At 45.8% G+C, this 21,160-nt stretch overlaps 1 protein-coding gene across 2 annotated transcripts in view; it reads left to right on the top strand.

Moving 5' to 3' along the window:
* The window catches only part of grm8a (glutamate receptor, metabotropic 8a), a 106,520-nt gene that overhangs the window by 66,370 nt on the left and 18,990 nt on the right, over positions 1 to 21,160 (top strand). For both annotated transcript variants that reach the window (XM_088287620.1, XM_088287618.1), the window contains exons 4-7: positions 10,944 to 11,079; positions 11,218 to 11,372; positions 12,097 to 12,234; positions 20,349 to 20,552. In XM_088287620.1, the coding sequence (XP_088143746.1) occupies positions 10,944 to 11,079; positions 11,218 to 11,372; positions 12,097 to 12,234; positions 20,349 to 20,552 (633 nt within the window). The remainder of the gene's footprint in view (positions 1 to 10,943; positions 11,080 to 11,217; positions 11,373 to 12,096; positions 12,235 to 20,348; positions 20,553 to 21,160) is intronic.

Raw genomic sequence — 21,160 nt, forward strand, 5'->3', positions numbered from 1 at the left:
GGTCGGCGTGTGCACGGGGCGATCATGGCCGCTAATACGTGCACGTGGGCGCCGTGTCTTCCCCTTGTTAGCTTTGATCGCTGTTATGGATCTGCCTCATAATCTTTTACGGGAGCCGGCCTCATCGCTCGGGAGGAACCAATTGGCGGGAATGAGGATGAAGAGCGCAAGGGAGGGCGTTTCACACGCGAGCGACAGGTGGGGTTAAAAGTGTCCGAAATGCAAATGTTGAGATTTCAGACAAAAAAAACACAAGCAGAGGCTGCAAAGTGATTTGAAGGCCCGGCTGAATTTCATCACGTCCCCCCCCCTCCCCCCCGTGGGCTGCAAACGGAGACGAATACAAGGACATTTCTAATCGTATCTATATCTCATTAAAGCAAATTATCCTCCGAGATAGCCATCCTCTGCCTGCGCCGTTCACAATGCTTAAGAAGCGGCGTTATCGCACATCTTCCCTAAGTGATGAATCAATAAGTCATTTCAAATCAACGCGTAAAGGATGAGTTCTGCCTTTGCCCGAGTTTCTTTGTCGTTGTTCGCTGGGTGTCTTTGAGGAGATTTTCAAGAGGCCGGTCTCGATTAAGACGTCGACATGTTTGAGAGAGAGAGAGGGAGGTGGTAGGGTTGGAGGAGGGAGGCAAGTGGTTTTCAAAATGAGATGTGGGTTGTTTTGTTTGGACAGTTCCTCCAAAAATAAAGAAATAAATGAATAAATTAAATTAGATAAATAAATAATGAATTGTAAATTAAAAACTAAATAAATAAATGAATAAATTAGATAAATAAATAATACATTATAAATTAAAAAAAAATTAATAAATGAATAAATTAAATTAGATAAATAAATTATAAATTAGACACTAAATAAATAAATTAATAAATTAAATTAAATAAATAAATAATACATTATAAATTAAAAACTAAATAAATACATGAATAAATTAAATAAATAAATAATAAATTATAAATGTAAAATTAAATAAATAATTAAATAAAATAAAATTAATACACATACACAGACGAGCATGTATTCTTTATCCTCTGCAAAGAACAACCGGTCTGATATTACTGCGGCTTAACATATCCGTTTTCCATTCGTTTCAACGCTTCGAGAGGGATTGAGTTTGAAAAAAAAAAACTGGACTTTCGCTTTTCCATATTTGAGAACGAGCTCGCGGTTCTGAAGTTACACACACGCGCAAAACGCAAAGTGGCTTGTTAATGTTCACGTCAACGCCGAGAGAGGAAATATCCACAAAGTACGTGTGTTATGTTTTAAAGAGGCATAGTGTGTATGTGTGTGTGTGTGTGCAGGTAATAACTCAAACTCTTGCTCGGGAGGGTAGGCGGGAGGTTGACGGGGGCCTCCGTTGGCATCCAGCTGGCTTTTAATGGCACCACAACAGTCAGTCGTTCCCTCCAGCGCTGCCACTTTGTCCCTTCAGTTGTTTCATCGCGTCTTTTGCTCTCCTCTTCACTGTCACTACTCCTCCTCCTCCTCCTCTCGGGCGTCGCTGAGTGTGCCGCATTTTGCAAGCCCGCACAAAATCACCGTATTCATCTCCTCGCCGGCGCCATCATCCTTACTCGGCTCCACCAATTTAAATGCCTGCCTATTTCTATTCCTCCCCCACGTTATTTGCTTCCTCTTGCATCTTCACCCCCCCCAACCCACCTACACGCGCCCCCCCCAAAACCCTGCCTGCCATCTCTCCTCCACTCTTTCCATCTTTAATCCCCGCTCACATTTTTTCCCGCCAGCCTGCAGGGCTCTCCAGCGCACAATGTGAATGTTTAATGAATCTTGTGTCTTTTACAATATCTGTCAAATCTACCTCCACTCTTCCACCTGTCCTCCACCGTTTCACAGCATCTACCCCCCCCCCCCCACAGCTGACTTTATTTACTGCCCTACAGCTACCCAGCTGGTAACAAGCAATAAGAGCCGCCCGAGGGACACCTCAAGTCAAAACGGGGAAACTATTTCCCTTTTATTTTTTTTAATTTATTTATTTATTCACATCACACGGCAGCAAAGTGGAAAATGTTTAAGGAAATCTCGCTGCTTGATTGGCTAGATGGTAAATTTATTGAAAAGATGTCGAGAAAGGTCTGGTCACTTCCATGAACAACACGGCGTTGTTCCAATTTTATTTTTTTTTTGCAGCAGCAGCAGCAGCTTGGGCTCTTCGGGGCCGCTCGAAATTGATCCGCTGCGGAGCGACTTGTTTGCTTGGCCGGGGGCTGCCAATAAGACTCGGAATGACTTTCTGATCAGCTTATTGATTCGGTTGGTCGCAGAATCACCCCACTGAACGGCTGGCATGGCGCCGAATGAGGTTCAAAGGTAGCCAATGTTGCCCTAATAGGAGAATCAAGTCGTATTAAAAAAAAAAAATAAATGTTGCAATTGTGACTCCAAAAGAAAAAACAGCTTGGTCCCTTTAGAGCACCCCGTTGTGGGCCATGAGTGTGTGCATGTCACGCAGAGAATAAAAAAAAAAAAAAGTTCAATTTAACAGCCGTTGCGCTTCTTTATGGAGTGGCCGCTTTAGAGCGCCTCGTTGTTCCAGCCACCAGAAGATTGAAAAAGATTTATTTTTCCCGCTCAAAAATGTTGTTATGAGTGCTAACAATTTTTCTCTTTGATGTGTGCAAAAAAAAAAAAATAGAAGACATTTATTTTCACTTGAAAAAATGATATTTTATGCACAAGTTGTTGCTATGGAGCTGGCCATGTGTTGCTAGGGAGCTGAAAAAGTCAGCTAATTTCCAATATTCAAGCGGTCTGACGTCGCCTTCGTTTGCAACCTGAACATGCCACAGGGACCAACCAGACCCGTTTTTTTTTCTTTTTCACTGAATTAATTCCACCCGACCAATAAGAGCCATCTGTGTAAATATCCAGTGAACAATTTTTTATCTTAATTTCATCTTGTCTTCTCATGCATTAAGTCATTCTCACATGACACGTTCATATATGATCGCTCAACCGTGGTGTGAACGTGGGGAAAATATGGTGGTTGACATTCTTTAAAAAAAAAAAATTGCGCTTATTAATGCTCAGGTGGAAAACTCTCAAAAGTGCATTAATCAAGTCTGTAATTATGTGCCCTGTCAAGAACTTTTGGAGTTTTCTTTAATAAAGCAGCGTTTGGAATTTGGAATTCCTTCTGATGGAATTACCCGAGGCGATTTCATTCGAATGCGGAATTAGTTGGAACGATGACGCGAGTTGTGTTGGCCGCCGTCGAGTTTGAAACGCAACACTTGGAGAGAGCTGTCCGGTCTCTCTGTGTTTTTTTTTTTTTCCACCGTCGAGCCTCAAGGTGAGGAAAAGGTGGCGCTTTTATTTTTCTCCCGTTAACTGACATCAGGCTGTCTCCCGAGTCGGAAGCCAAATAAAAAAAAAAAAATAGTCTGAGCTGATTACTTTGGGGGGGAATTTAAGTCGTTAGGAAAGGATCGGGGAAACGAACACTCGCTCGGAAATTGTCGAGGAAAATTGCTGGAGAATCTGTGTTTGGTTTTGCATCTAAATTGGATTTTTACCTCCGTCGTCGTATAATGACAAGTGTGAAACATACCTCAAACGGGTGTAAATTGTTCTCTGTCTGCTGCGATTATCCGTGTGTAGTTTCAGATGCCGCGCTAAATTTAGAAAAGGGCTTTTCAGGATTTGAACGCTCGTCTTGTTACGACTTGTGGCGCCTTTTTGGTAATATTTCTGCCCTGTTGTCATTTAAAAAAAAAAAAAAAAAAAAAAATAAATTAATGCAAGGGGCGTGCATTCGAAGCCGATCCGTCGCGGACACGCTGTCAGACGTTTCTTCACTCCCTCCAAGGATTCCTCCTCTTAAATGTCCGGACGCCGTCGCCCGCGGACGTTCTGTCATCGTCTTAATTGAAAGAGAAACACTTGATAGGCCGGCCGTGTCGAGCTGTCATGCAGCGGCCTTGCTCTTAATGTAATGTTAATAGAACATTAGCCTCCCGAGGAAACGCCCTCGAGGTCCGCCTGAGTGATGGGAAGCCTGTCGTGCGTGCGCTTGCGCAATTTATTCGTCTGTTTCACGCGTGACGCCTGACCTCGGCTTCAATTTTGTATTTGTCTTTACAAATTTGTAGTCACCCTCCTTTAGCATGCTGTTAGCATTTTTGGCAGAAAATGAACAATTCGTCACAAAGAATCAACACCGACACTCTCAGTTGAAGTTCCAAATAAAACTAATATAACACACAAAGATGACATTTTATGTGAGCAAACGCTTAACTTCATCTAGAAAATGGCTGCTAGCTTAATGCTAGCACATACGCTAGAGCCTAAAAACACATATTGGACTTGGCGTTAGCTCATCAGAACGCAGTCTGAATCAGAACGATTAAATACGCAAGCTAGCTAGCCTAAAATCACATGTTGGACTTAGCATTAGCTAATCAGAACAATTGAATATGCAAGCTAGCTATAGCCTAAAATCACATGTTGGACTTAGCATTAGCTAACCAGAACAATTGAATATGCAAGCTAGCTATAGCCTAAAATCACATGTTGGACTTAGCATTAGCTAATCAGAACAATTGAATATGCAAGCTAGCTATAGCCTAAAATCACATGTTGGACTTAGCATTAGCTCATCAGAACAATTGAATACACAAGCTAGCTAGCCTAAAATCACATGTAGGATTTAGCATTAGCTCATCAGAACAATTGATTACGCAAGCTAGCTATAGCCTAAAATGCGCTGGTCAAAACGATGCTGAAATGCTAATTCCGTCCACCTGTTTCATTGATTGCTAGTTCCTAGCGCCTTTGCTGACAGCTTTTGACCACCGGGATGAGGCGCGTCCATGTCAAGAGACGTAGCAGTTGTTAAAAAAGGAGATCTTGGCAAAGCGCCGTGGAACCCGTTTATTTCCCCATTACAGCTTGTATTTTTCCGCGCTGAGCTCCTTTCGGACACGGCTTGCTGAGGTTTGATTATGGAGTGTTGCCTGCGAGGGCCTTCCCGGATCTGATAGATGGATGTCATTTTTAGAGCGGGTGGATATTTGTAAAGTCGATGGAAGGCGCTCGGGGGGAGGGATGGAGCGCACGAGAAGGCGGACGTGCGAACGCTGAGAGGAAAGACGTCGACGGAGGACAGGATTAAAGAAGCCCGGGTGAAAATCGATGGCTGCGGACTGACACCCTTTCACGTAACGTCGTTTTGTGACCACTTGATTGGCCCCGAGCCGCACGGGGGGCGCCGCTGAGGAGCAGATTAGAGCCATACTTTCTGGATTACTGGGTCAAAGAGCATCCAGGAGAGAGACAAATCACACTTGATGTTCTTTAATGGAGCAGACGGGACAGAAGACACCTTTATACTCCTCCAACTTTATACTGCCTGAGATGTTTTGCTGCTCGTACTGATGCAGGGGAAGACGGACTCCTCCCTGCGAATCGGTACGCTAACAAAAATTTGTTTTTCGACGTAGAGGATAAACAAAATGTGACTGAGTTCCATCATTTCGTCCCGTTTGTGTTCGGCTTCATTTCTTCTCAGGCTTTACCGCACCACAACAGATTCGATTGAATGCTAGCGCTAAGCTAGCTAGTTGTTTTGAACGTGCGGTGTAATTCTCGTTGTTCGGTGTAAACGTGAACTGATGGTGAGATTAAACGGTGGGCGTACCTTGGTGTTCAATTAATTCTCGGGTTATCGTCGTTTCTATTCAGGATGTTTTAATTTGTGTCTCGTGGCTAAGCGCTACGTCTTTGCGAGTCGACATCGACCGTGACATTAGCGCTGATTGTTATCGCTCCGCCGGACCTGGCACCGAGCTCGCTCTGCAAAATGAGTTTCATCAACTTTGCGTCCGTACCTCGCCTCCGTTACGCTCCTGCTGGCAGCGCACGCGTGTTATGAAAATGAAGGGCCTCTTCCGTGCAGTGCGCGTCGCGTTGGCTTGAGCAAGCTCGGAATCACCATCGTGCCACGTCCACTTATTGTAGCTCTATCATTTCGCCGTGACACAACCCGACTTGAGTCCTCCTCCAGCTCGAGTGCGGTCGGGGCAGCGAAATGCAAACGGCTGCAGAGGAGACGACAAGCTTTGTGTGTCATTTCGCGAGTGCCGCGGGTTTGGAGGAACGCGCTGAAGAAAATACAGTGTGACAGCAAGAAGCGCCGCCTCGGGCCAACGCGGTCAATACCTGAAGAATACTTCATGCGCAAGGCGTATTGATCGCTTTCAATCTATGCACGAGCTTTGCCAAAGCAGTGTCGCATCGACGGGAGCTGGCCGAGGCGTCTTTATATTGACGCCGAAGGAAACTGCAAAATGTATGAGACCCTTTGAATGGGAACGTGTCAACACACAAGTCGGCGTAAAGTGAAAAATAATTGACGTGTAAATTTGACACGCCACTGAGAAGACAAATTTGAATGATTAACTCATTCAATCCAGAAGACACACATGTACGCTTTCAAAAATGTAGTCCCCGCCTCCCAAAGACGTATTTTTACGTCTTTGCCTTTTTTCGTCACAGCTTTGTGTTTTTATGGCATTAGAACACAATATTCTGTTGGCCTCGCAAAATCGGTCAAAATCCAGAAAAATGCTGGAATTTCTGCGATTAAATGAATTAAAAAAAAAAAAAAGCAATATAAATGCAGTGCGGAAACCACGTGCCGCTCATCTGTCAACCGTCAATCAAAGCCCACACGCCAACCCAGCCGTCACCTCGCTACACGTCTGCACTGCAAAAACAGCATCCGCTTCAAGCTCGCACTCTCACGTATTCAAACCACAACCTCAGTTCTCACCACACGCCATGCAACCCATTTAATCCTTTTCTCATTCACGCGGCACTTTTGGCGGTTTCTAATTCCACTTTTCAAAAACGGCAACTGGAGCAGCCTTGGTATTCGGCATCACAAAGCAGTCGCCTCAATGGAAATAGGTCATGAAATGCCCCGATTTATTTTGTATAAGTGAGTAAAAACGCCCACTCCCCAAATGTTTTCCGAAAAAAAACCGGCGCTATATTAGCATAGCGCACAATATAGCCCATCTGTGCCAGGTGTGCACTCGGCGCCGGACACACACAAAACACACGCGGCATAATGTATTCCCGTCCATCGGAGCGTGCTGTTTGCCCACACGGATGCTATCAGCAGCAATAAATCCCGTTTGGTCGTTGCTATTCACAAAGCATAATGTCGCACCAATATTCCGTTTATGGGGGAATTCAAAAAGAAACAAATTACCGGCTGAATATTGGATGGAGCGGCCGATTGGCCAACTGCGCGCCCACTGCCGATTTATCGGTGAGGTGCGGGGGGCTTTTGAATATTTAATCCTTGTGCGCCGCGCGTCTTATTTGGCAAATGGCGTAATTGTCACGTACGGGCGGCGACATTAACTTTCTGATGCGCAATTGTCAGGCCGCCATTGGCTCTTTGTGTGTTGCCGGGTTACCGATCGGAGGGAGATAAACTGCTAACTGACGTGCGTTTGCGGCCGCGTAAATAGCGACACGATTCAGGTTAGGCGTAATAGCCCGGCGAGGCAAATCAATCCCGACTTATTATGGAAGTGCCGCAGCTGTGTGTGCTTCTCGCTCAATGATTGCGTTTAGCTTAATGCTATATCACATTTTGATTTTGGTCCAACTTCGATATTAGAACTGTTTAATATAATGTGTGTTGATAATCATAAAATATCCCCAACATAAAGCAAATTCAACCAAATACCCGAACAAAAGGAATCACCGCAACTGTGATCACGTTGAACTAAACCAGTGCTTCTCAATTATTTTCGATTGCGACCCCCCCACCCCCCACCCAACCCACTCTCCGCCACAACTAAAAATAATATTTTTGTTCCTAAACAAACCTACACCATAAAGTTAATATCCGCTGCCCACAATAGGCAATGAGAGCGCCACTGCCACCTACTGGAGAGGATGTGCAATTACACTTTATTGTAGCACCTTCCCCAGGATCACAGGCACCCCACCATTTGAGAAGCACTGAACTGCTGTCATTTCCCGACTATAAAGTGTAAAAAAAAAAAAAAAATGATCGAGGTACATAAAGCTACATACACAGATTGTGAAAGCAGTGCCTTTTAACACGGCAACAATTTTGCTCTTTACAACAGAGCAAATCCAAGAAAAAAAAAATCGAGATTTATTTAGCGTATTTTCTGAATGATAGAGCACTCGCTACCGGTGAAAGAAAAATCCACAGAAAAGCCGCACCGTTGTATTCGCCGCATGGTTCAAAATCTTATAGTCCGCAAAATACGGTAAACGCATTCCAAAACGGCCGCTTATTATTATTAATTTCCCAATGCCTGTACGCGATTTCCGTACGTAAACACGAACGGCCGCCGCACTAAATTGCAAACTGGCATCCATGTCCATCTCTCGGCGACCGCTTCTCCAGGAGTTCCAGTCGAGTGGCTTCATCCGGCCGATAAGGCCAGCTGGAGGTTAGCGGGGCGTCCCTGCCTGCGGGGGACCCAAAGCGCTTCTGACGCGCTGCCGGCTGGCGTTTGTGGAGAAAACAGCTTCAACACCTATATCGTGCGCTCCGTACTCCTCCTGGCACATGGCCGCCGTCCAAGACTCCGGCGGTAATTGGATGTCTGATTTCTGCCGGATAATAAGTGAAGAGAAGAGGGCGTGCGAGCTGAGGAATTGCCCGGGAAAGGAGAGAAAAATCTTCTCGGAGGGTGAGAGGCGCGCTGTCGGCGGCGTGAGGACGTGTTCTCTCTTTGTGATCTCGCAGCTTAGCGTTGACCTTGCGCTTCTTATCTGTGCTCTGACATCCAATCATCCCTTGCTTATCTCCTCCTCCCTCAACCTCGCCGACGATAGTTTTCATCTTCTCCTGTTGCCTCCTCTCGCCTCATCCCTTTCGGTTCCGCCCCCCCCCCCCCCCCCCGCCCCAAACTCAAATCCCACCACGCGGCAATATCCCCTTTCCTCTCGTCTGTCCGGCTAAAGGAAAGCCTTTGGGATTCTTGCCATTGATTGGATTGGAAGACCGGTATCGAAAAGGTGGTAGCCCGCTCAGACGATTCGCTCGGTCACCGTCTGCCGGCCCACCGTCCACAACTCGCTGTTTCCAAGATGGCTCTCGCTTCTTCTCCGTCGTGTCTCGAGGAGAGGCCCGGCACCACTTTGAGCGCACTCGCGGTGTGGACATTAAAAGTAAGTGCCCACCCGTCTCGCCGCAGACCTCACCAAGTGCTGACTCCAACGCTTGCACTGTCGGACTCCTGCGGTGAAGGCGGCCCGGCCCACACACACACACACACACACACACCCACACCCCCCCCACACACACACACACTCGCGAACAAACGCACTGCGTAGGAGATTGCACATGGAGGCGGATGTCAATTCCAAACATTGTAAAAGCTTTTTTTAATTCATTTTTGAAATTCCAAACATTGTAAAAGCTTTTTTTTCCCAAACATTGTAAAAGCTTTTTTAAAATTTTTTTTAAAAATTCCAAACATTATAAAAGCTTTTTTATTTTATTTTTTTATTCCAAACAATGTAAAAGCTTTTTTATTATTTTTTTTTTTAAATTCCAAACATTGTAAAAGCTTTTTTAATTTTTTTTTTTAAATTCCAAACATTATGAAAGCTTTTTTATTTTATTTTTTTATTCCAATGTAAAAGCTTTTTTTAATTTTTTTTTTTTAATTCCAAACATTGTAAAAGCTTTTTTATTTTATTTTTTTATTCCAAACAATGTTAAAAGCTTTTTTTTTTTTTTATTATTATTATTTGTCTGGTAGGCTAATCCTTTCATCTAATATGATCTTGAAGCAGATGGTTTAGTTACTATAATCAAAAATTCTTCCCAAGCAATTGGATTTAAAAAAAAAAAAAAAAAAAAAGCAATTGTTGTTTGTCCCAACTCTGAAGTCCATGCTGTACTCGATTTTCATTCATTTGAAGGTCATATTACTTATTGCCTAAGGAGCTTTTTTTATTTCCCATTAGGCACGTAAGAAAGACAGTCGATTTTTCTCCCAATAATGTCCCGTCTCTGCAACGATGATGAATGTTTGAGGATGAACGATGTCGGATTCAGACGCACTTTTGCCGCTCGGTTTTGCCTGCGACTTCATTTGATATTTGGAACGTCTGCTTTGCATGCAGACAGTTACTGATGATACGACTCAAACAAACTTGTGGCTTAATCACTTCTAAACCGCTCCAAGGACAACGCGGCGAGAACGCGACGACGCTCCCGCACAAGAGCGCGTGCGTGACGGCCTAATACCACCGGTCCATGAATACCAAAGTGCACGTCAAGTAGGCGATTATCCTTGAGAAAGTATTTGGAAGTATTTGGCTTTTAGTTTTCCGAGACTTTCGGTTTTTCGGCTAATGAATATTTGCACGCACGCGCGCGCACGAGCGTCGCGGCCACGCCGACAGACTGTACGCACGCGCTCGACAAACGACCTCATTCCGCTTGTCGCAAACAAAACACGACGCAAGACGGCGAGAGATTTATACAATTGTGGCGGGCTTTTTAATGTGCGGCAAAAACGTTAATCCGACACCTTCGCACCTTGAGCCGAGCTCATGAGACAATAAAGGCGAGCTCATAAAACAGCTTAAATGTGACGCGTCTGCTAATGCGGTCAAAGCGCTTTTGCCTTATTGTTGTCATCGTGCGCAATTAAGAACGGGAAAAATGGTCGGCGCTCGAGCCGGAATGGAGGCGAGAAACGATCCGTTGCCTCGATTTGACCGTGCGGTTTATTTTTAGCCTTTCTATCATGTTTTCTGAACGTGAACAATGAAAGGGAGCGATATTATTTTGATATTTTTTATTTAATTTTTTCTTACGTTAGCAGATTAGCGGTTCAAGCTTGATTACATAATCACCCCCCCTGCCCCCCCCCACCCCTTTTGCTCCCAGGTGGTGTTTGTATTGCGCAGTCCTTGAAGATCCCAAGAGAGCCAAAGCCGGGGGAGTTTGACAAGATCATTAGACGCCTGTTGGAGACCTCCAACGCCAGGGCCATCATTATGTTCGCTAATGAGGACGACATACGGTAAGCGCCGACTTGTGACAAGTGTCCCGCTGTCTGTGCACCCACTCCAATTTTTTTTTATTTTTTAAAATTTTTTATAGCAATTTTTTTTTGACACCTCACACGTCTCAAAATTTGCTGCGCCGGCTTCGTCCACAGGCGCGTTTTGGACGCCGCCAAACGGAACAACCAAACGGGCCACTTCCTGTGGGTGGGCTCCGACAGCTGGGGGTCCAAGATCTCGCCCGTGATTGGCCAGGAAAGAGTAGCGGAGGGCGCCATCACCATTCTTCCCAAGCGAGCGTCTGTGGACGGTAAGCGGCGAGCGGAACATTCCTTCAGAGTCGTTCAAAAGTCATCTGCGGCTCCGAGAGCTTTTTCGATTCGACCGCCGACGCTCGGAGTGACGCGAAAGGCGACGATGCGGGGAAATGAAAACGAGGAAGAAATCTGTTTATGGCGCTCTTAGAGGAGAAATCCAATCAGGTGCAGTTTGGAGATTCCGGGTCAACTTTGGCTCACGTCAAATCGCGGAGACCAAGCTGTGTCTTAAACTGGACGATGTCCCAAAGTATTTGAAATGCATCGCTTGGATTTGTTGCTTTCGTACTGATCCCATTAAAGGCCGCTCGGTCGATCCCGGCTTCGGCGAGTAAAACTCTCGCCACGTTCCCGACGAGCTACGCAGGTGCGTTACGCTGACAGCCGAGGAGATTAATCAAGGCGGCTTTTGTCAGCGTTTAGTCGACGGCTGACGTCAGTCTTCTGCTCTCCGGGGAGTCCCCCCCCCCGCCGCCGCCCTCCACAGTTGGTTTCACTTGCACGCCGGTGGCGTCCCAGCGGAGTGAGCTGTCAATGGATTTTTTTTTTTTTTGCACTTTTGCAAGAATGTCTGGCGGGATACAGCGGGGGTCTTAACATCGGCGGAGCTCATTAAAAAAAAAAAAAAAAAGCTTTACTATCGACATCGCAAATAACCCCAAAGACGTCGTCGCATGTCAGCGGGCATCATTCGTGCTCTTTGAATGTTCCTCGCAGCTTTTGACCGCTATTTCCGGAGCCGCTCGCTGTCCAACAACAGGAGGAACGTTTGGTTTGCCGAGTTCTGGGAGGAGAACTTCAACTGCAAGCTGGGCATGCACGGCAAGCGACCGGGCATCCTGAAGAAATGCACAGGTGAGCCTGAAATCTGAAAGCGTTGAGCCGTTCAGCAGTTTCCTTTTTTAAATATGCTTGTTGCGGTCATTTTGGTCGGAGCATGTGTGCGTCGTCGGCTCGCATCTGCGCTTCGACCCGCATTTCCTGCTGTCGTGTCGGAAATGCTTTTGCAGCTTGTTGTTGGAGACAAAGCCAAGCACCGGAACCGAGGGGTAACCCATCTGTGTTTACAAGCCGGAGGTGTGTGTGTGTGTGTGTGTGTCTGCCGTTACATGCGAGCGTAGCTCAACTCCAAGCGACTTCAATTCGCCGACATGAAACGTGAATCCTGCTTAGTGTGTTTGTGCGCGTGTCGCAACGGGTGTCCCCCGCCTGACGGCCGCCATTAGTTTCCGTAATTAGGTTTGCGAGGGCCGCGACTCTCAATGACCGTCTATTTGTCGCCGTGGCATTTTCCGCCAGCGTGTCGAGGGGGACAACCGATGTCGGACAAGCGAGTCCATTAATTCCAAGTGGCGGAGTTTGCGACCTCCGAATCATCGACGCAAGAAAAGCCAATCGACGGGCCCCTTCTGCTCCAGGTCACCGCGGCGATGCACCTGATGGCGAGCATATGGAAATGAGCGCGATGATTATCGCCCGAGGGGAGAAAGCAAATCAAAATACGAGAGCGCCTTTGAGTGGAGATGGAAGCGGTTCTGCTAATTCTAATTAAACTGAATGATGGCAAAAAGGAGTAAAAGAAAAAAGATATACGTTTTCAAAAACATAGTCCCCGACTCCCAAAGACGTATTTATACGTCTTTGCCATTTTTATTTATTTTTTTTTGCGTCATAGCTCCGTGTTTTTGTAGCATTAGTTCACAATATTCTGTTGGCCTTGCAAAGTGAGTCAGAATCCAGCCTCGAGTGAAAATTTCTGGGATTAAATGATTTAATTAAATCAAATTGAATACCTTGACGAAGCTAACTGTTTATGCTAACTGCGTATTTAACAGCTAAATCCGCTATCTTAATGGTAACACAGATGAAAATTACTGGCTCGTATTGCTGTTGCAGTCCAGTGTACCGGAACACAAACGATGTAGCAGCAGATGTAGACAGACAATTTAAGAGCAACTATCACACCGATGTTCGATGTTCGCAACTTAACTGAGAGTCGCGTAGTGACGAAATACGACAGCACTATAAAATGGCAAATTCAGAATGACAAGCAGAGGGCGCTATACTTGTATTCGTCATGCTCTCGGAGTGTCTCTATTGCGATATAAAGGCCACGGACAGCGTCGGTCAGACGCAGTCTGAAGGTGTTAGCCTGCTCTCGGTGGCGTAGCGTCGTCATGGCAGCGAAAACCACCCCACGAGGTCCGCCAACGCGCCCGATGTCAGACGCATTCATTTCGGATGTCCCCCCGGTGCCGTCGCTCGCGTTGCACCCACCTACCTGTCACCCTCGCTAATCCCGTCATGCGGGCGCCACGGGGGGCTCTTTGCTCGCCATTGAAAGTCAAGTGGCGACGCCATGTGTCCAACGCGGCCCATCAAGAACATTTTTATGCTAATGCAATGTGCTCATATTTTTGAAGGAGCTCAGGTGCTTGAAACTGAGGACAATGTTCCCAAGTGCTCTGAAAAGAATGAAATCATTACTACTGTTTGTTTTTTTTTTTTTGTTGTTGTTTTTTTTAGTGTGAATTAGGCAAAGAAAAGTTTCTTTATTGGTGCGTATAGCCGAGACGGGGCATTTTCTTCCACAATTGAGCGCTTTTAAAAGGTAATTTGTCGAGCTTGCTTGCTGAGGCGTTTACAATAATGCGCGCGTTATGTCATCGTAATGTATAGAAGAAGTTTCCCCCGCTGCGTTAATGGCACCAATAAATCGTCATTTTGAGGTGATTTGTGACAATTAATGGCGAGGCGGGGGAAAAAAAATGGCTTTTAGGACACTCCTCTTAATTTATGAATTCATTCACCATCAGCTGTTGGATTGAACCCCTTCTTGAGTCCTGATTCTTAAATCATCAAACGTCGATGCTTCCAACTTCTTTCGAGTTGGAAGAGCTCCGCTTTTGAAGATACAAAGCCCCCGGTGCTACCAGTGTGGATGCGCTCGGTGTGCGTGAGGCACTCTCTGAAGTAGCTGCAAATCAAGCGTATGCTAACAAAGTGGCTGTGTGGGAGTGCGGGGGGGGGGGGGGGGCTGAGAGTTATCGGGCTGTGAAAGGCTCAAAGTGAAACGCGGAGACAGATGGCCGTCGATAGCCTCCGCACGCTAAGACGTGACGCATCGCATTTGTCGTCACCCCAAGTGCCATTTAAACGGCGCCGAATTAGCTTTTGTCTCCGTCCCGTCGAGGACGAGCTCACTTTCCCGCCCGCCCGCGCACGTGACTGACGGATGGATGCCCGTTTACTTTGGAGTTGAACGCGTCGCTGTTGAAGCATCCATCCATCGCGACGCGCCGACGTGTCCTGCGAGGGCTTTGAGGAGACAAGAAAAGGATGTACGCAATGTTTAGAGATATGAAAAGTCTACACACCCCTGTGCAAATAACAATGTTTTTTGTGGTATAAAAAGTGAGAGCAGGGTAAAGCACTTTTTACATTTTGGAGACGTAAAAAAACAACTGAGATCATGTGCTTGTGGATCTTGTGTAGATCTTGTGCTATTATTCTAGATTTAGACAAACTTTGACTCTGACTCTGCTTTGGACAGAGAACATAAAACCAAAAGGAGGAAAAAAAAAAAAAGGAATTGCTGGCAAGTACTGTTAGCTGACAACAATCTCCTATATTCTTCATATGTGCGTCTACGATATGGGTGGCAAGACGATTAACTTTAACTCCCATTGACGGCGAAAGACGTTTTTTTACTTGGCTGGTAGTGAGCGAGTTAACTCATTGACGCAGGGGTGTGTAGACTTTTAATAACCGCTGTCGTGACCTCTACTGAGAGTTGCTTTGCTTTTTTTTTTTTGAGGTGCTGCCCCCGGAGTCAAGACGCGATGAATCGGTTTAATCCCACTAAAACGATGGTTGACTCCAAGTGAACTTTATGGCGAAATGATCATTAGAATTTATTTAATGTCATTTCCTCTTCTCTCTCGCGCACGTCCCAAGGCGACGCTGCACCAAACACCACCAAACATTTTTATGCACTTAAAAAAAAAAAATGTAATTTCACCTTAATGTTTCCTCTCCCGTTTGCTTTATTTGTCTCGTACCGCCGTCGTTCTCGCCGCCATCCTCCGCCACTCCCTCGGCTCGCTGGCATCAAACCGCCGATCCCTCACCGTGACGTTCCCGTTTCCGACGAGCGGCGCGGCTCCCCAGATCTAACGGCGAATAAAGTGAAACGGCACGGTGATGCGGCATCATATGAATAATGACTCATGAATATTTTATTGAAGCTCTTTGTATCTGCGCTAATATATACCCGGAATAACAAAGTCGTGTAATATATATTAAGTGCTTATGTCAGCAGTGTGGCATGATTCAGGGCGAAGTGCTGCAGTCAATTTGTGACTTTGGAGATTCAAACTTTCTTCTCTGACGGCCTTTGGCGGGCTCAGAAACTTTAACGACAGAACTTGTTTGAGAACACGTTTGCCTGATTCGCTCTCCGTTCGTCAAAGCGCTCTCGTGTCTTTTCCGGAGCGCCTTTACGCTGTCAGAAATCCGATAACCCCCCCCCCCCTCGTCGCTCTTCTGTTTATTTTATCCACAACGCAATCGGCTCGGCACGTCAACACATTCTCCCGGCTAATGATAGCAAATTGACATTTTAGGCGCAATCGGCAAACAGAAACAAAAAAAAAAAATGCGCCGCTAATGACGCAATGCATCCTCATTTTCGGGTCGTATCGATGCATTCCCCTCGGCTTGACCGTCGGCGCGTTTAATCACGGCGAAGCCGGAGCTCGAGCCGATCCTCATTTTCTATTCTTCTGCCATTGATTATTCATTTTAGTCTTGGCAGGTTAGCCTTGAAGCCGACGAGTCGAAGACAACTTGAAAGGAACAAATAATAAAAAGTTGCCGAAGTTGACGTCTCGCATGCGTCGTTTGCGCCAAAATGTAATCAATGCTAATGTATTCGTGACCATTCCAAATGATTGGGTGTGTTATTCGCTTTTCATTCCCCCGCGTATTTATTCCTTATGGGTGCGATAAACAAAAATCTGGCACGTATATTTTCTGTTGGGAAAAAAAAGTGTGGGGGGGGGGCTTCTTTAATGGGCCCAACTGGCGAGGCGAAGGTGTGAATTGAATTTGCGCTGCTAATTGATGTTTAATTAAGGAACTGGTTCCAATCATTAGTGGGCCCGTCAAGCGCGAAGCCATCAATCACGCGCCGCCGCAAATGGCGCTTTGCACGCTGGGCCGTGAAGGCATCCATCACGGCGCCGCCCGCGACTCAGCGCTGTTGAGTGAGCTTACCTAACCAAACCTAATTTAATGGCGGCGCCGTCGCGTCCGACGCAACGCGGGCAAAATAATGGATTTTTTTTTTTTTCAAGGTAACACGGCGGCACCGGTGCAATAAAGTACCAGAAAAGCTAAATAAATCCAACATTTATTTGGAAGTCTGCTAAATATGGAACGGTGTGGTAGCATTAAATATACAATGAAGCCTTGAGTGACCGTTTCAAATTATTTCGTGACTGCGTTCGTAACGCAAATCGTCTTTTTCAATTGAAATGAATGGAAATGCTGTTAATCCGTTCCAATAAAAAAAAAATAAAATAAAAAAAAGATTAGAAAAAAAAACACTTTAACATTCGATATTCTGTAAATGGAGACAGTCGCGCCTTAGTGAGTTGAGAAAAAATCATTCTTCGCAGAGGATAAAGAATTCATGCCTTTAAAACATGTTGCCCTTTTTGTTTTGTGTTCAACTTCAACTGCAACTCAAGTTTATAATTCAGGTGAAAAAGAAAAAATCGGGAAAATCTCATGAAACGATCGAAGCAGTGTGGCCGGTCGCCATGACGACTCTTTCCAGAACCAGATTAGGTGTGTAGCCAAATAACAAGCATTTATTTATTTATTTTTTTTTTTGCCTGTGACACGTCTTAACAAATAAAATAATTTTCTGGCTGGAAGGCAGAAAGAGATGAGATTGTTTGTGTCCTTGTGCTGAATTTGGCTCTCGGGTCTCCTTCTTTGTCGCGAGCGGGCCGAAACCTGCGGAATAATGCAACAGGGCGAGACGACCGCATCATAAATATTACGTGCGTATTATTCGAAACATTGCCATTTTTTTTTTTCTTCCTGCTGTTCACGTCAAAATGTGAATATTCCATTTTATTCTACGACGGTTCAACACCGGGCTGGGTCGCTATCTCCAGAAGCACCTTGAATTGGAGATGGTTTGAATACGCCACAGGAGTTCACCCGTCGAGGTCGTGTCATGACATCTCGATAGCAGCCGGACTCATAAATATCCGCTTGGATTCAATTGATTCCAATCTGGTCCTCAAGGTCAAGAAAACATTTTGTGCCGTTGCCAACGTGCGACGTTTAGCACGCGCGTTGCCTGCACGGACGCATTCGCGGCGAGCTGCGGACAGCGAGTGGGTGTGGAGGGCCGCGCTAAAACGCTCGGCACCTGACGCAACCCCCAGAAACTCGTAAGGACGCCGCTCATTTAGCCGTCTCCAGGCATGATTGCGTTTTCTTGCCAAATGCTGATTAATGACGCGCCCCCCCCCCCCCCCCTCCCCCCGCGTGCCACTGTATGAATACGCGAATATGTTGCGTTCCTTTTCACGGCCGATGCTAAGCTAATGTCGATTGGCTTTTTGCGTTTTAGCTTTTTATTTTGAGCTGATCACAATCCGCGAGTGAGTTAGGAATTTGTAAAGCCAAAGTTTGAAGCAGTCATCATTCCCGGCAGCGGGGTGCAAGCGTTGCTCAGGAGATGGAGAACGGTGCTGTTAGCCACGTTTGGAACGGCTAACGCCAAATGAATGCCTCGTTTGGCGTTATTTATGGCATGTTAGCGTCATTAGCGTGGCGATTACGCTAACGTCACTCAGGAACCCGCTCGGGGGTGGTAGTGGTGGTTGTGGGGGTGGGGGGGGGGGGCTTTTGTTGATTTGTCGACCCGTGTTCTGGAATGCTTTGTTTTCAGACCCAATTAGAGTTGCGCCGTCTGCTTTTATGCGGCACAAATGAACCATTCGATATAGCACGGACAAAAAAAACAGAACAACCTCAAAGCTTTTAGGAATCACCGAGAAGTTTGACCAGCCATGTTTGGCCACTTTCTGAGAACATTATCAAAATATCCTTAAGCGACGCGCTTAACTGGAGAACCATCCCCGGGGAGGCTTTTTTTCGTGACATAAATGGAGGTTATGCAAGGAGTCCTGCACTCTTGTTGTTCCCCTAAAACTCTCAGCGTCGTACGTCCAAGGGAAGGCAAGCTTTATGGTCTTCAATCCTGTTCCTCGAGGGGTCTTCCATCCTGTTCCCGTCGCAACACACCTGATTCAAAAGATCAGGATCGTTATCTATCTTATTCAGGTCGTCTGATTATCTGATCACCAAGGAGAGATGCAAAACTTTGAAGAACAGGATTGAGGACAGGGTTGTTTTATGGCTTTTTGATTATTTCTGTACTGCTTGAATGTCGCCAGTGCTTCACGTTGACAGTCGTCATTGAGTTTTGTGTTGTTTGGACAGCCTTTCGTGCAGTTTAACAGTCAGGCGTCGGATTGAGACAGGACAGGACAGGACCGCAATCCAGAGAAACCAACACGACATTTCAAATCAACTTGTTCCTTGCAATCCTGGCAGTTAATCGAATATAAAAGCAGAGCCGGGTTACGATCTAACAAGACTAATGCAGCGGACGTGACACCATCATAAGTCCTTCCGCATCGATGACTTTTTCCCTCGAATCTGTATTTTTATTTATTTATTTTTTTTGCCAGCAAACTGGTCACTCCCTACAATGGCTTGCATACAAATCACCTTGTAGCCATCGAAAAACGAGCGACTCCGAGAAAACGGGTCTCTGGACCCTATTAATACCTCATAGACGCTCGTATTGATCGAAGGGCCTCTGCTATTGTTAATGCATCTCGGCCCAGATGGATTTTGATTCCGTTGCCCAAGGTAGCTACTTGCTAAAAAAAAGAAAAAGGCCAATAACAAAGAACGTAGCTGCGGGGGGAGAGGATTGCCATTGTGGCCTGAAATTGGTGCTAACGTTAAATGGAATCGAAAGGAGAGCTGTAGTCCCAACAAATGGTGGTTAAATTTGGTTTTGGTGTCCCTCCGTCTTTATTCCTAAAATAATCGTCCTGTCCCCGTCTTCGTGCTTTTAAAGCGCTTCCGTTCTTGCGGTGCACGTTCAATGCAATTAAGATGTTTATTTTGGCTCTCAATTGCTTCTTCACTCGCTTTCTCTCAGGTGAACTTCCATTTATAGCCACTAGGGGGCAGTATAGCACACATGGATTTACATGTACAGGGTCAGGGCTGCAGAAAAAAAAAATAGTCCCGTTTTGTGAAGTATAAAAATGATATGGCTGCTACGACGGTTCGTCTACGCGTGTGCTAACGCTAACGGCTAAATTGTCCAAGGAAGTCACTCAAAGGCCAATACTGTATTGAATGCATTTTTTTTTTTTTTTCTTACTACTTGCTGCACTTAATTATTAACTGCGGTCCTAAAATAGTGATGCGGGTTAAGAAATCTTCCTCCATAGGAGCACTTGAGCGGCCATACTGCTGAAGAAAGCCAGTAAATGTTTTAGCACGTTACATAGTGCACATTATCACATTATGCACCGCGGCGAGATGACTTTGTGATACAAATGTATGGCGGGGGCAGAAGGGGGGCGGGGGGGGGGCGTGGGACGGTTCAAAACGCGGCCACTCGTTTATTGTGTCCTGAAGTCGTCCCCGTACACGGAAACGCCATTACGAGAACATCCCGACGTGTTCTTTCACCTGCGACTGCAACCGGGGCGTGAATGGACTGCGGGGGAGTGCTTTTATTTTTTTCGTCAAGGCACACTTTTTTTTTTTACGATTTGGCCGTATTCATAATTGAACTCGTCCTACTGCCCGCGATGTCTTGGAAAAAAAAAAAAAAAAAATGATTGTTTGCCACTCAGGTTTGGAGAAGGTGGGCCGCGACTCGAGCTACGAGCAAGAGGGCAAGGTGCAGTTTGTGATGGACGCCGTGTACGCCATGGCGCACGCGCTGCACCACATGCACCGCAAGCTCTGCCACGGCTACCCGGGCCTGTGCCCGCGCATGGCCGGCAGCATCGACGGCAAGGAGCTGCTGGGCCACATCCGCGCCGTCAACTTCAACGGTGAGTGGAGATCCATGAAGGACAAATTATGAAAATTTTTTTTTTTTTTACATGGAAACAATTAAAGGCGGAATTTGAATCCGGCTTTTCTACCGCCTGGTATGGCGCGTCCATATATTATGTAATAATTAGAAGCCGTTCATCCCCGTACAATATCTGTCATTATAAAACATTTCTCCTGCTTTCTTCGTCGCAGGCAGTTGATTGAAATAAATGAAAGCGCCCGTAATGCAATTAGAAATTCTAACAGGATTGCCGGCAGTTCATTTGTTTGACTGCAGCCTCCTCATAATTGCGCCGAGAATGTCATTTTCGACTGCCGACGCATTCCCGTGTATTCTGGTTAGCGGAATGTGAGCATCTAATTAATAAAAAGGTCGAAAATATATGGCCGACGTCTGTGCATATAATGAGGAATAAATAAATTCTCTCCAGGGTACTCATCCCATGGTGTCTCATTGTAAACGTATTCAAAAAATAAATAAATAAACGGAGTCATTAATGACTCCAATTTGGCCCAATGCAGGTGCTGAATTCTACCTCCCCCCCCTGACAATTTTAATTGGGCTCCCTCATTTCCTCCTAAATAATATCAGAACCTTTATATT

The sequence above is a fragment of the Idiotropiscis lumnitzeri genome, chromosome 2, assembly GCF_059441095.1.
Source record: "Idiotropiscis lumnitzeri isolate Australia: NSW breed Sydney's pygmy pipehorse chromosome 2, RoL_Ilum_1.0, whole genome shotgun sequence".
NCBI lineage: Eukaryota > Metazoa > Chordata > Actinopteri > Syngnathiformes > Syngnathidae > Idiotropiscis > Idiotropiscis lumnitzeri.